Here is a 16,007-nt window from a genome sequence, read left to right on the forward strand (position 1 = left end):
TATTGTATTGCCGTAGAACGTGCCCTACTTTGAGTTGCTATATGTCTATCTTCTCCAGAAGCTCCCACTTAAGCTCAGAGGCATAACCGTCATATAAAGGTGAATGGCTCACTAGCTTTAGTAGTGCTTCGACTATGTATTCAATACAGCCTCCCTCTTAAATATTTTGTTTCCTAGGTTTGAGCTGCCTCGTATGCAGTATAGACCCACAGCCATTTTTAGGTCGAGCAGACGTACTCTCAATGCGTGAGCATTGAGGTGTCTGCTTCAGACCTATTGCTACCCGTATTTAGTTTTGAGGACACGAAATATGCACGAGCGCAGTTTGCACCTCGTGGGCGCGCACGCCGCCGTGCCTATCTCCTGCCTCGAAGCTCCACCACCACACACGCATGCGCATACACAGAGACACGCATGCGCATACACAGAGACACACAAGCGCCCATGCACGCACCCATACATACAGAGAACCTATCCCCGCCGTCGCATACACACACACACTGCATACACAGCCGCATACACAGAGACACACACACAAGCACGCATGCACCCATACATACATACGTACAGAGAACCCGCCGTCGCATACGCGCGCGCGCGCACACACACAAGCGCACCAAGACCCCCGCCGCCCCACCAGACCCGCCCCACTCACCATGTTCTTCGTTCGTGTCCCTCTGCAGCCATCCGGTCATTCTGAGCAACAGGCGGGTGCCGCGCTGAGACGCAGTCACGCAAATCTGCCGGCGGGCACAGGAGCGCGGGGTAGACTCCCGTCTGCTTCCTGTATTTGTCTGGCCCCGCCCCCGTCCCAATAAAGGTTGCCTGGCTTCCTGTAGAAATGTGTCTGTGCGCATGCGCACACGGAGGCATTTGTTGTGGCCATGTACGTGATGAGACCCAATGCCCGTGCGTATACGCACGCAATAACATCGTATCGTAAACGGAAGTCTTGCGTGCGCCGGAACCGACAGTGCTGATCTACGCGCCAGCACACAGATCCTATTCTGGTTTCTTCGGGTGCACAGGGACTCTTGCGCTCTGCACCCTCGCAGGTATCACCGGCCGTTTTTGCTGCACAGACAGGTAAGTTTTACCCTATTTCCTGCTCTCACAAACTCCTTAGCCGCCTAGTTTTTCATCTTGTGAATATTATTTTTTCCCCTCCTCCTTTTCAGGACAGCTTTAATTTGACGCGGTGAGCTTTTGGTAACGAGGTAGGGAGGCCGGCCGGGCCGCCGCGGCCGGATTCATTAAGGCCGGCGCTGCGCGCCTTCCATTACTTTACCATTATCTTAATTATAAACCTAATGGAATGTTGGCCCCGTGATCCTGGCCGCTGATTTGCTGCTTCGGCTGGGATTTATGGTCGGCAGACACTTGCCCAGCTAACAGGACAACTTAAAGTTTCGGGCTGCTTTTTCAATTTTGTAAAAATAAATAAATCCATAAATATAAGAGTGTCTCTTTAACATGTCTAAAGTCGGATACCTCGTATACGCAAGAATCTATAACCTCCGCGCACCCACCCCACTAAAACCAGGGCAGAGAAGACTTACAAATTAATATTGTGTTTCGATTTAGAGTTTTTAGCGAGTACTCCATTAGTAGCACCTGTAGTTGTAGCCACACTGCGACGTATAGGCAAGGAGTGAAAAAGAAATAGAAAAATGTGCTATTAATATCGTGGAATAAAGGGTTGCGGGCGTAGGCAGCGAAAGGCAGTATAGAAGTAAATTCTTCCCTCCTTCGAGTGTTTGTTTATTTGCGATGAGACCATATTTCCTCAAGAGATCCTTTTCTTCAAGATAATAGCGTCAGCTCGCATGTATCCATTTGTTACCGTCGTGATGTGCCCACTTCTTTTGTTGGCGTGTCTCTGCTTCAATAAACCCTCTTCCTGTTATCAGCCTGGTGAACATGTCGCCGGGTTCTTCTGAGCTAATAAATAGCAAGCATCATCCCTTTCATCTGCTCAACGATAGCAGGGCCTTACAAATGAGGGTGAAAGGGAAAGTGCGCAATATGAATCGTACAGCTGCACTAATGGAGCGCACGTCCTGCTGAAACCAAAAAATTACATCTTGTCGATTTTCGAAGCAGCTGCCCAGCAGGTTTGATTCGCCGTCTCAGAGAGGGTAATGCATTTCCACTTTCGTCTTCTCTTTTCGTTCCCCAGACTTTGTAACAAAAAGAAAATGGGATTTTGGCGTAGTTTATTTTTGTTTGTCTCTGTGTTCTTTATTTTGTTTAATTATTTAAACTAAGCAAGGAATGACCATAATTATTCTGTATTTTATACAATGCTTTTTTTTGAGTGCACATTCATTCTCTTTCATACGTCATCCTCCTGTGCTCCATAACCCAACCGCAGGGTCAGTTCATTTCTCAAGCTTGTAAATTGTCATTCTGATTATGAGAAATTGTGTTATTAGTTTAGGGGGAAACCCATGGCTTCACAGGCAGCATCTGAGGTGACTGCACAAATAATATAGAAGACATCACTGATGACATCAAGAATGGCGTTGTGTGGGTCACACAAGACCAAGGGCTCGGGAAATGGGCTGTGTTCACCCCTAGCGCTGCCCCATGCAGTGGTGGCACAGACCACACAGGACGTGGCCTTCATAGTTGAGAATAGAATAAAAAGGGTTACGCACCCTCTAACATGTTCCTAATGTGTTCAGGCTGGCCATGCCTCACTTTGTGTCCACGGGGCACCCAGAAGAGCATTGAACTGCATTGAACCTGGCACCTAACATGCACTACTTTGATTTTATGTGAATTACAGAACATTTGCAGAACTGTTAAATTGAATATTCCCGGAGATTTCAATGCATCTTTACTGCTTAATGGTACTTACTGGATTTCAATTAGTATTTTCAGTTGATAGTAAAAAATAAATATATATATATACATATCGCTGTTGCTCAACAGAAATTTCTAACAGAGGTCGGCGGCGGACTCGCTGAGACTCGAGCTCTTCTTCCCATGGAGGTGGGCACTCTAGGGCTGCCCACTCAGCTCCCTTCCATCAACCCTTTCACTCCTTTATTCCATCCACCCATTCACTCAATCCTCCTTTCACTCATCCATCATCCACCCTTTCATCCATCCTCCCTACCTTTCATTCATCCATCCAATCTTTCACTTAACCACCCATCATCCGCCCTTTTATCCAATTATCCATGCATGCTTTCACTCATCCATCCATCTATTATTAAAAAAAATTAAAAGCCATTGTTATTTATAATATCAATACATCTAAGTCACGTAAATACAACACATATTGCATTACAAATGCTATAGGTGTTCCATTTGCGAAAGTTAAAACTATTGGCATTGTAAATGACAAAGCTATTAATTTCGCTATTTTCAAAACCAACACATAAATAAAATATTTGTCAATACAATACCAATAGCTCAAACTTTCCTAATGCGAGACCTATTGCATTGCAAATGCTTGTTATATTTATTTAATCACTATCTGATTGTTGCACCTATGAAACATTGAAAACGTGTATTGTTTAAATATAAATGTATGAGCAAAGCTTCTTTATCATTTCAGATGGTTCAGGCAAATCAATGATCACTTCCATATAAAAGGGTGTTCATATTTTCTGTATAAACCTCATGGGAAAAACAAGACTGCCGGGGAGACTGGTAAGTAACATTCTAAGTTTCACGCCCTTTAGAATCTGCCTCCCCTGCCCCTTATATTTTCTTTTATTTTTGAGGGCTCGGGGACCAAGTCCTAAGATGGCAGGCGTGTTTTTTCCTTCAGTTTGCGACCAGCCAATAGCAATGCAGTGTTGAGTTTGCAGATCCTCCAGGACGTGATACTTACGTTTTAAGCCTTAATTCCTAAAAAACTACTGAATGGTAATCCACAAACTCACAAAAAGCACGCTTTCTGGTTCAAGATCTAAGTTAGTGTCAAATTTGATGTAATTACGTTTAGCCGTTTTTGCTGTAGCTCTGTCTAAAGTGTCTATGGATGATTTCAAGGGGAAACCGCATTTTGGACCTTGTCCTCTTTTTCTCAGCCCTCGCATAATAGATCACCCCAAAGCTTTCCAGGAGGTGGATGAGACTTTTTTGAGAAGGTTTCATAAAGATTCGTTATGCGGCGCTCAAGTTAGTAGCAAAACAAAAAAAACAAATTTCTATGGAAACATGGTCATAACTATATCTACCCAAGTGGGGACCACCATTGGATAATATCTAAACATATATGTATTTTTTTTAATCAATATCCGCTAAAGAATTTAACAGTTCCCTCTGTGGTCTCGGGTAATGTAACTGTCCATCAGATCTTATATCGCTCTTCGCTGAAGTGAGTCTGTCAGGTAGTATTTGTGGAGCTCTCAGAGTCCTTCGCATGTTAAGCCTCTATATTCTGGAGAAGAACTGTAATAAGGGACTTATTGTTCATTTTCTGAGATTTGGTAAATAACAGTACAGGTCTGAACTTGCTGAAAGTTTAATTGATTAATTGTGCAAATCCAAAACATGCGTTTAGGAGTAATGAGAGATTTGAGTATGCTTAAGGATTACCAAGTGATGTGGCAAATGTCTATAGTGACCTCAGTCACTTATTCATCCACCCATGCACTTGTTTATCCATCCAACTGTTGACATATTCTCACATTTAACCACTTGCCTATCTACACAACTACACATGCACATATGCCTATCAATGAAGGGCATTCACCTATAAAATTGGCCTATGTTTTGTTTTAGAAGGTCTTTAAACTATGCATGTATGAATGTGAAGTGGTTTCTGAACCCATGAGGTTTATGAGAACAATTAATTATGTTTCCTGTGGCAAAAACATTTTCTCACAACTTATCAGGTTTAACCCACTATCTACCGAGGTATCTGCCAATCAGACCACTGTTATTGGAAAATGAATGCACTTTGAGAGATGGACTTAGGCCATAAATCTTTTTTCATTAGTCTGAACCGAGCCTGTCGTTTGGTCAATTTCATGAATTGCTTTTTAATGAACCGTTAAATCCCAATTTGGAAGTGTGTATTAACGTTAATGAATAAATAAATATACAGACCCTAAACATGTCAATCAATCAGTTTATTTTAACACTAACAATGCATTGTACATCACTCACAACCTACCTGGAAATATAACATGAGAGAAAGCACACACAAACAGACTCCATGAGCAGTGACATTACTTAATAAATATTTGTTATTTGCAGCTATTGGCGCATTGGGAAAGTTAACACAAGGATTAAAAGACGAATCCATGGCTTACATTTACCATTGCCAGAATCACTATTTTTGTCCTATTGGATTTGAAGCCACGCCTCTAAAGGCAGTTAAAGCATACAGGTAAGCTTAGATTTGTTATTACCCCTGACTAGTGGATGGTATGTTGTGATATTTTATAGCATAACGCTTAACTGGTTCTTTGGCCTTTTGCTGGTGTTGAGTGTCATGGAGAGCTGATCATTGACAGGTGGCTCGATCCTCCTACTTTTTGACCAGTATGAGTATGTTCAGTTGTGGATCTTACGTATGGTGCCATTGATGGGGGTGGAAAAGGTGACCGAGCAGGTCCTTCAACTTTGTTCATCACCTTTGTGAGTGTTGGTATATTGTCGGCTAGATGGGGTTTTACATGCAACTTTGCTCTTTTGGAAGGTGGGATTGTATAGTGCAACACCGAACCTAACTGACTAAGAAAGTTAGAATGCGGAACAAGAAAGTTACAATGCGGAAAAGTAAATACAAGTCTAAATTTAGTTGGAGGTCATTTGTGTAGCTTGCTCAACGATTCCCTAAAGAGACCAATAGTTTGAAATAGAAAAAATGGTGAACATATAGGGTAAAAGGAGAAATGGTTCACAATAGTTTGACCTGTAACCTTTTGGACAGAACACAGATACACAAAAAATATTTGCCATTATGTCTGTCAGATTCTTCCTGTTGCAGACATGCATAGTATTTGTAGTTCGGTCAAAAACCCATGATACCCAGAGCCAGTAATTACGCTGTTGTTTGCAGTGTTTTTTCAAGGTCTACATACCATGCATCAATTGTAATAAAATCCCAATTAAAGTAGATTGGGGGTGAATGAAAGCTATGTATTTTAGAAATGTACCCAAGATTCTGAGTTTAGGAGAAAGGGGATATTTGCTATACTCCGAATCATTGCTAACCTATAATGCAAGTGTGGACACTGACTTATAATAGGATTCCAAAAAGCTAGAGAAATCTAATAAATTATAACAAATGTCTGACTATTCTGCATTGCCGCTATACTCTTCATTAAGATGATACCCACAAGTTTGTTTGCCTATCACCTGTAACAGGAAGGATACAAGAACATGACAGTGGAAAGAGCAAGAAAGAAGCTTCAAATTAAGTTGATTATGGGGATGTGGTAGTTAGGGGATTTGGGCACTGGGTCGACTGGCACCTGTGGAAGCCTACCGACCCCAGTGATTTCTGAAAAATAGTGATTCAGGAGAGTTGTAGGTCGCATGGCTTTTGTGGATTCCAACGCTGTTTCTTAGCATAGATGGCTCTACAATCGTCAAATTTGTGTTACAAAAAACTACATTTTCCCACATTTCAGTGATGAACACTTTTGGAATTTGTGGTGCACAGCACCCAGCTTTCCTGCACTCCTACTGATAATCAACAGTACCTAATATTTGGGTCAGCCTATCGTACAAAACTGACCCGATGAATTCAGTGTGGTCTTAATATCGTCAACGTTTTTGCAATACTACGGTCCTGCATAGTAGCCCTACCCATAAATCTGGGGTACTATTTTTTTTATTGGACAATTGTGATAATGTTGGATGGTAGGATATCTGCTGTTTGGCAGAAGTGCTGGAGTATTCTGTTATGAAACATACGTTATTTGCAATTCTTTTTACACATTTGCATTTGCAAAGAATACTGCAAAATAAAATGTGTTTGAATTCATGCAAGCCAGACCATCCTACATTCCCCCGCAACACTAGTTTTCAGAAAGGTTTGGAGATGGTCGATTTCTCTGTGTTCTACCCAAACTCTGGCACATATAGTCCACAAATCTCCAGGGAAGCTCCCCTCATCAAATATATTCCCTGATGTCTAGTCGGTGAATCCCATCTCAAAACCCACACATGTCGGATATCCCCATACTCCGAAGACCCAGGGGAAAAGGACATGGGTCAACTATTGGTAGCGATACATATCTACACAAACATCATGTGTTTAGTGTATTCTTCAAGCCAGTCAATGCAGTTACTGAAATTCAGACAGACATAAAACACCTTAAAATGTGTAGGTTTTGAATGTATATCTGGTTGTGTTAGGTTTCCAACAGCCTCGAGGTGATGTCTATAAAGCAGACATGTACCCTAAAGTGGCATTTTGCATTGATTTGCTTTTCCTAAATGCACTGCACTATGTTTACCAATTGTGAGTGCTCCATATCTTTCACCCCCATGCTCAGGAAACCCAAGAACATACAGGTATGAGTCAAGTGTTGACAGGGATATGTTCCTGCGCAACAGAGACTGGAGGGAATTACGATATTTTGGCAACATTTGACAATCCTCATGCTCCGCACATTTTCCAGGTCAATCGGTCAGGGCAAGGGTAGTCTGGCTTGTATCACCTGCTTCTGTAGGTTGTACAGAATTAGGGAATATATGTAGTTGTTATTCTTTCAATATAGTCCTGAAATACATATGTAATCTAAAGAACTGCGATTGTCACAATTTGTCAATCTGCCCTTGCACTACTTACTTGATATATTTGGTGTTGTTATACTCCTCAGACTTTCAGGACAACATGTTCTTCATTAGCATTCCTGGATTTAGTTTTGGGCATTTGTCAAATGAACAAATTTGATAAAAATCACACATTTCCATATTTCTCATTATGTTCAAGCTGTAATGAATTGATGGGGGTTTGTACTAATACATAGCCCTCAGTGTGCTAAAAACATATAGTTTGTAAGGGTTCAAACAGAAGTGGTACTGGTACATGAATTTGAACCTAACACAGCTTTTTTTCTTTATAGAATATCAAGGGCAGATGTGCCCAATCACTGCGTCAATCATAAAAGTCTGCTTTGGGCAAAAAAATCACCCAGCACCGGTTTCCGATAATAGACTTGTCAAGGTTGCCATGTTAGTTTGACGGCAAGTGTTGAACGAGTTGTTAGTGTGGGTGACACAGTTCTTAGACACCCCCTCCCCCTTATTGGTAGCTGTGTACGTATAATGCGAAGTAGGCTAGTAGTTCAACACATCATTAAACAGGCTGGTAAAAGAAGCCTCTTTCATAACACTGGGTCACTCTAATTGCACTTAAATAAATCCTTTGTTGCTGGCAGATTGGGTCAGTGAAATAAATGTTTGTTACTGGCACCTGTCTGATGTGATCTGCTGGCAGGGCCAACACATCCCCTATACCCTTCTGAGGATGGGAAATAGCGGGTACCATAACATTTGATTATACTGATATAGTACCTCGTATTTCTAGCTCTTGAAACTGCAGAAATGGGAATGAATCACTACATTACAATCAAATTATTATAATTTAATCACAGAGCAGGTGATACTCTAAGGATGCCAACTACAGTGGAGATTTTAATTTTGGGATACGAGCACCTAGAACCCCAAAGCTAGGCACCGGCCTTACCCTGAAAGCCTATGGCATCTGAAGCCTTTTGCTTCTGGGTGCAGATAATTCACTAGGATGCTAGGGAAATGCACATTTGTTACAGCATTATGTGTCAGTTTATTGATCCAAGGTGACCATATATCTTAATGGTATAACTACAACCTGCTAATTTCCTAAACATCAACACTTTAATAATGTAAGACATTTTACATTCTACCGTGCCTATATTGTTTCTTTGAACAGACAACGTTTTAATTTAAATGTCTTAATGCTTGAACACCCAGTCAAAAGTGTATAATAGAATGGCAGTCCCTTATATCATTAATATTCCCAACATTCATGCGCAATAGTCAGGAAAAATGTAGTTATTCAGTCAGTCAAATAATCTTTATTTCGGTCATAGACCGTAAAAGATACATACATACAATCGTTATCAATAATGGTATTTACAGCTTCCTAAAAATAGGAACACAATCCAGTTATCATTCAATATACAGAAATATTAAAAAATTTAAAAAATATAAAAACGTTAAAAAGGACACAGGTTTACAGTTCTGGGTCAGTATCTAGGAGTCAAAGATGAGAGAAAAAAAAGAAAAACTATGTTTTTCTCTTTTTTTCCCCTCTCTCCTCTTCATTCATAGAAAGGATCTTCGCCTGCACCACATAGCATCGATAAAGGGCGAAACAGAAAATACACTTCAGTATTCTGAGGGCCTCGTTATGATTGATTGATTGATTGATACATATATAGCGCTGACTGTCGCCCTACGGGCATCCTGGCGCTTATGGCATTATGATATCTAAACCCCAAGTTTCTGCAAAGTTGGACAAGCCAACGATGCCGTATAGATTTATACTTTAGGCAAAAGAAAAAAACATGGGACTCCGTCTCTTCCTTGGCCCCACAGGCCGGGCATTCTATTGACTTGTTAGAAGACCATTTATAGGATAAAACCCTGAGCGGAAGTGTGCCATATCTGAATTGCAGCTAGAGTTTTCTCGCTGTACTAGGTAAAACCTCATCAAGGAAAGGCTCAACTTTGTATCCGTCTTTTATATTAAAAAACTGAAGTGTAAGTGAACCCAACCCAGAATTACCAAGGGTATCCGTGATTCTATTCATGTGATATAATTTAACCAAATCAGCGCGAGACAACTCGGCACAGACTACTACGGGATTAGACCAGAACCCTGGTAGACCCAGCCTCATACTTTATTTTGTTTAAAAAGCAAACCAGGGCAATTTTTCAGTCCCTGGGAGACCCATTAACTCTTCAATTTCAGATATAAAATTCGTCAGCTCAAGATTTACCCAAAGTCTGCGCCAATAGGTTAAGGGCTGTAGGGCCACTTCTTCTTCTATTGGTCTAATACCCAGATCCATTCTCAGGGGAATAAGAGGGGTGCTAGTTGGGAGAACCAGTAGCGATCTTAAAAATAGGTTTTCCGTTTTGCTGATACATTCTACCGGACGGTGACCCCACAGTTCTGCCCCATATAAAATTTCTCCCAGTGCTTGTGCTTTATAGATTTCTATAATGGAAGCAACAGGCTTGGAGGTGGATTCCCTATGGAGTTTTAAAATATCCCCAGTGGTCTGGGCAAGTCTAAGTTTAGCCTTAGCAAGTTGTGGGCCCCAATCCATTCTATTGGTAAGGGTGACACCAAGGTATTCAAATACGCTTACCCTGTCCAAAACTATGCCATTCAAAGAGGGATTGGCACATCTGTTCTTTGGTGGATTGTAGACCAAAAACTTAGTCTGTTGGGTGTTGATCTCTAACCCCCTTTTATGACAAAATTGTCAAAGCTGTCTAGGGCACGTTGGATTCCCATTGGCGATTTTGACAATAAGAGAGTATCGTCCGCAAACATTAATGCCACCACTTGTTCGTTTTTAGTTTAGGGGAATCAATGTCTTTGACCCCCTTAAGGTGGACAATCAGTGCATTGACGAAAAGACAAAATAGGGTGAGTGCCATCACACACCCTTGTCTTACTCCTCTATTGACTGGGAATTTAGATGTTAAACCTCCCCACTTACCACTCCTAACTTGGGCAAAATGTTCCGAATGAACTCTCCTAATGATGTTAAGAAGATATGCTGGCATCCCCATATAGTCTCCAATACTGCCCAGAGTGTTTGACGGGGTACCAGGTGAAAGGCCGTTTAAGGTCGACAAAAATTAAGTAGAGGCTGCCACCCTCTACTCTCACAGTTTTCCAATACAAAAGTTGGAGCCTTAGAAACTGGTCAACCGTGGATGTCTTTTCCCTAAAACCAGCCCGATAGGGACTCAGGATCGACTGTTCCTCCATCCAGATCTGGAGCTGATCAAGAATGATACATGCAAATAGTTTCTGACTTACATCGATCAGGCGGATCGGACGGTAGTTTGCCGGGAGTAGTGGGGATCCTTTCTTCAACACTGGTATGATCTCTGCGCCCTCCCAGGTATCCGGTAATTTAGACCCCTGAAGTATAGCATTCAACAAACAAACAGAGATATGGTACTCATATCTCTGGTTGGTCCTTATAAAGATCTCCAGGGATTTTATCGAAGCCAGGCGCCTTACCTACTGGTAGCCTTTTTACAGCAAGTTCGACCTCCACCAATGTTATTTTGATATCTAATTTTTAATTGTTATTATAAACTAAGGGAGGTTTATCGGGGTAGCATTTTGACGCCTCATCAGTGTTCAGCGACAATAGCTGTGCAGAGGGGTCATAATAGGGGTTGGCATCTACCGGAGGGGCGTATAGCATCTGATAATGTTCAACCCATTTCTCCGGTGCAATATTTGGATCGTCAGTCTCTTGTCCATCCCTTCTGCCAGATCGTACTATTGTCCAGAATTCCCTCATATCCCTGTTCCCCAGGGTGTTATTTATGCCATCCCATTTGCTATTTTCCCAGTTCTGTTTGGCCTCGATTAACACTTTCTTGTACTCTAACCTCATACATTTTATTAATGGTCTATTCAGGGTTTTAATTGTGTCCAGGAGTGCACCCTTGGCTTTCTTACAGTTGGAACTGAACCAAGTAGAGGCCTTCCTATTCTTCCTGGGTTTGACCATTAATGGATTTAATAGTTCAGCAAGGACAGACACTAAACCTGCCTGTACATTATAAATTTGATTAAACCAAAATTTCCTGCCCCTGGTCTATATGACCACTTAATTCAAAGAATGACTGATGGACAGCCTGATAAAGAGAACTCAATTTATCTGGTGACTTTTTCACCGTTGGCCATTTAAGCCTTCTTCTGTCATTTGAGAGAAGGGGAATCCCTCGGTTATCCACTCTTTCTCCCATAGTTAAACCCATCTCAGGTAGGCTTAGATCAAGGACCAAAGCATTATGATCACTATCATGACGGGGAAGAACCACAAAATCAATAACCTTATTCCAAGACCTTGCCTCTACCATGATGTAATCTATACGGGAAGACTGACCAGGACGGTTAAAGGTAGCATTACCTCCAGGTCAGATTGGGCTCGGCCATTGCAGGCTCTCAGGGAGTGGGCCATAGTGATGGAATTCATTTGAAGAGCCAGTGGTGACCATGCCTTAATCAGAGGTATTTGAAGGTCTGTGATGGACCAGAGCGAATCCTCCTCACTAGTGATACTCTATGATGCCAGGTAATGGTTCGGATTGGCAATTAAAATCCCCTGCGACAATCAAAGTGCTCTCCCCCTGTACCATAGAAATAAAATTATCTAGAATATCCAATGTAGGTGATTCTTTGCCCATCCTAGTGGGGCGAGAATAGACATTAATAAGGATCACAGTAAATTTGGACAAAAAGGAAAGTTTAATACATTGAAGATCTAGGGTTGGGGTATCCAATTGGATCACTGTGCATCCTAAGTGCGACCCAATCAGGATGGACATACCCCCAAATGGTCTTACCCTCTCACCAATAGAGGCCAACTTGTTAACTGACAAAAAGCCCAGCCTGAAAAAAATGTTCCCTGGCCCAGGTCTCCTGAAATGGGCAGACATCGTACTGATCTATAAGGGGTCCCCAGTTGGGGCCAGATAGTTTATTAGTAAGCCCTGCCAGGTTCCAAGACAGAATGGTTTATTAGTAAGCCCTGCCACTTAGTTACTCTTCTCTAGTAGAGATTTATATCAATAGACCTTTTAAAAAACATCCCTTTTCGTGGTACTCTGGTTAACATCAGTGTATTTATGAATGTTGTAGGTTTATTTTCCACCTGCCTTTGCGGGTGCTGTTACAATGCATGTGCCCTGTTAATTACACTTGAATTATGAGACAGTTTGATTAGCTTGTTCAATATTTTTTAAGTGTTAACAGACTTACTATGTTTTTTTGTCAGAGGATATCTTATGTATTTCTTTCGATGTTGCTTTACGGTCTCAGATATCTTAACCCAATACAGAGATGCTTACCATAGTCTTTAGGATATACTACTTTGCATGGCTTATAACAGAAACATGTTGGATTTGCTCAAGATTTAACAATCAATCAATCAATCAGGAGTTTGTTAAAGCGCGACTACTCACCCGTAAGGGTCTCAAGGCGCTAGGTGTGGGGGGGGGTTGGGGGGTGCAGGTTCCATTCCATCAAGGAGGGGGTCTGTCGAAGAGCCAGGTTTTGAGGTTTCTTGCGAAGATGGGGAGCGATGTTGTCTGTCTAAGGTGGAGCGGAAGGGCGTTCCATGCTTTGGCCGCGAGGAAGGAGAAAGAGCGGCCTCCCGATCTGGTCTTTCTGGTGCGGGGGACCACAGCGTAGGAAAGCTGGGCTGATCGTAGGGTCCTTTGGGGTGCGTGGAATTTGAGTCGGCTGTTCAGGTATGCTGGTCCGGTGCCGTGGAGGGCCTTGTGTGCGTGGGTGAGCATCTTAAAGGTGATTCTCGCCTCGACGGGGAGCCAGTGGAGTGTGCGCAGGTGCTGGGAGATGTGGCAGTGTTTTGGCAGGTTGAGGACCAGTCTTGCGGCGGCGTTCTGGATGTTCTGTAGCTTGCGGATGAGGTTTTTGTTTATTCCGGCGTAGAGTGCGTTGCCGTAGTCGAGTCTGCTGGTGACCAGGGCGTGAGTGACTGTCTTTCGGTGTTCGAGGGGGATCCATTTGAAGGTCTTACGAAGGAGGCGGAGGGTGTGGAAGCAGGAAGATGAGACAGAGTTGATCTGGCGGTCCATTTTGAGCTCGGAGTCCAGGATGATTCCCAGGTTGCGTGCGTGGTCTGTGGGGGTTGGCGGGTTTCCGAGGGCGGTGGGCCACCAGGTGTCACTCCAGGCGTCGGGGTTTGGGCCCATGATGAGTACTTCTGTTTTGTTGGTGTTTAGTTGTAGGCAGCTGTTTTTCATCCATTTGGCGACGGCTTCCATTCCTTCTCGAAAGTTGCGTCTGGCGGTGTTGGGCTCGTTGGATAGGGAGAGGATGAGCTGGGTGTCGTCTGCATATGACACGATGTTGAGTCCGTAGGTTCTGACGATGGGGGCAAGTGGAGCCATGTAGACGTTGAAGAGCGTCGGGCTGAGGGAGGAGCCCTGGGGGACTCCGCAGGTGATAGGTGTGGGGTCCGAGAGGAAAGGGGGGAGTCTGACCCGCTGCGTCCTGCTGGAGAGGAAGGAGCAGATCCAGTCGAGGGCCTTGTCCTGGATTCCTGCATCGTAGAGTCTGCGTATTAGGGTGCGGTGGGAGACTGTGTCGAACGCCGCTGATAGGTCGAGGAGGATGAGGGCTACTGTTTCTCCTTTGTCCAGTAAGGTGCGGATGTCGTCTGTTGCGGCGAGGAGGGCGGTTTCCGTACTGTCGTTTTTTCTGAAGCCGGATTGGGAGGAGTCGAGGATGTTGTGTTCTTCAATGAATGTGGCGTGTTGGCTGTTGATGGCTTTCTCGATGACTTTCGCTGGGAACGGGAGCAGGGAGATGGGTCTGTAGTTTTTGAGGTCGGTGGGGTCCGCTGAGGGTTTCTTTAGGAGGGGGTTGACCTCGGCGTGTTTCCAGTCGTCGGGGAATGAGGCAGTCGCCAGGGAGCGGTTGATGGTTTGGCGGAGCATGGGTGCGATGGTGTTGGCGGCTCTGTTGAAGATGTGGTGGGGGCAGGGGTCCGTGGGGGCCCCTGAGTGGATTGACTTCATTGTCTTCAGTGTGTCTTCGGTGGTGAGTGCTGTCCAGTCATCAATCGCTGGTTTCCGGGTGTCGGGGGTGGTTGGTGAGGGTTCAGTGCGTTGGTTGTCTTCGTCGAAGTTGTCGTAGATGCTCTTGATTTTGTGGTGGAAAAAGATGCTGAGTTTGTCGCAGAGGTCTTGTGAGGGAGGGATGTCGGTAGACTCGCTGGTGGGTTGGGCGAACTCCTTGATGATGCTGAAGAGTTCTTTGCTGTTGTGTGCGTGGGTGGAGATTCTGTCTTCAATCGCTTTTTTCCTCGTTTCTCTGATGAGTTGATGGTGGGCGTTGGTGGCGGCTCTGAAGTTGTTGTGGGCTTCTGTGGATTTGGTGTTTCTCCAGGCCTTTTCGAGGCGGCGGCATGTGCGCCTGGACTCTCGAAGTTCGGTGGTAAACCATCTGGCTTTCTTGGCACGGGTATTGTTGTTTTTCTTGAGGGGGGCTATGGTGTTGGTGCTGTCCGAGATCCATCTATGCAGGGTTCGGGCTGCGGTGTTGGGGTCGTCGTTTTCCGCGATGGTTGGGGTGGAGTTGTTGAGTGAGGAGGTGAGCTGGTCATCGGTGATTTTGGTCCAGTTTCTTTGTGGAAGCAGGTGCTGGTGTCTGTGGATGGTGGGTGTTCTGAAGGTGAAGTGGACGCAACGATGGTCGGTCCATGGGAGTTCGGTGGTGTGGCTGAAGGTGATGGAGTTTCCTGTAGTGAAGAGGGGGTCGAGGGTGTGTCCTGCTGAGTGCGTGGGCTCGGTCACGATCTGGCGGAGTCCAATGTTGTGGAGGTTGTCCAGGAGGGATGTGGTGTTGGGGTCCAGTTGATTGTCGAGGTGGAAGTTGAGGTCTCCCAGCAGGGTGTAGTTGGTGGATGCGATGGCCTGAAGGGAGATAATGTCCATAATGGAGTTGGCAAAGGGTCCGCGGGGTCCAGGAGGTCGGTAGATGAGGGTTCCTCGGAGGGCGGCGGTGGGGCTGGCCAGTATCTTGAAGTGAAGGTGTTCCATCAGTTCTGTGGACTCGTCAGAGAGTGTGCTCAGGCGGAGGCTGGATTTGTGGATGATGGCGATTCCTCCTCCTGGGTGGATGGGGCGGTCCTTCCTGGAGATCTTGTATCCTTGGGGGATGGCGATGGCGATGTCCGGTCCCGAGGTGGTGTTGGTCCAGGTTTCGGTGAAGAATGCTACGTCTGGGGTTGTGCTGTCGAGGAGGTCCCAGATTT

The 16,007-nt window shown here is 44.2% G+C and overlaps 1 protein-coding gene across 2 annotated transcripts in view; it reads left to right on the forward strand.

The window, feature by feature from the left end:
- Nucleotides 1-16,007, forward strand: part of BIVM (basic, immunoglobulin-like variable motif containing) — a 265,082-nt gene that overhangs the window by 126,674 nt on the left and 122,401 nt on the right. For both annotated transcript variants that reach the window (XM_078657636.1, XM_078657637.1), the window contains 2 exons: nucleotides 3,569-3,663; nucleotides 5,221-5,353. In XM_078657636.1, the coding sequence (XP_078513762.1) occupies nucleotides 3,569-3,663; nucleotides 5,221-5,353 (228 nt within the window). The remainder of the gene's footprint in view (nucleotides 1-3,568; nucleotides 3,664-5,220; nucleotides 5,354-16,007) is intronic.

This window comes from Lissotriton helveticus, chromosome 8, assembly GCF_964261635.1.
Source record: "Lissotriton helveticus chromosome 8, aLisHel1.1, whole genome shotgun sequence".
Taxonomy (NCBI): Eukaryota; Metazoa; Chordata; class Amphibia; order Caudata; family Salamandridae; genus Lissotriton; species Lissotriton helveticus.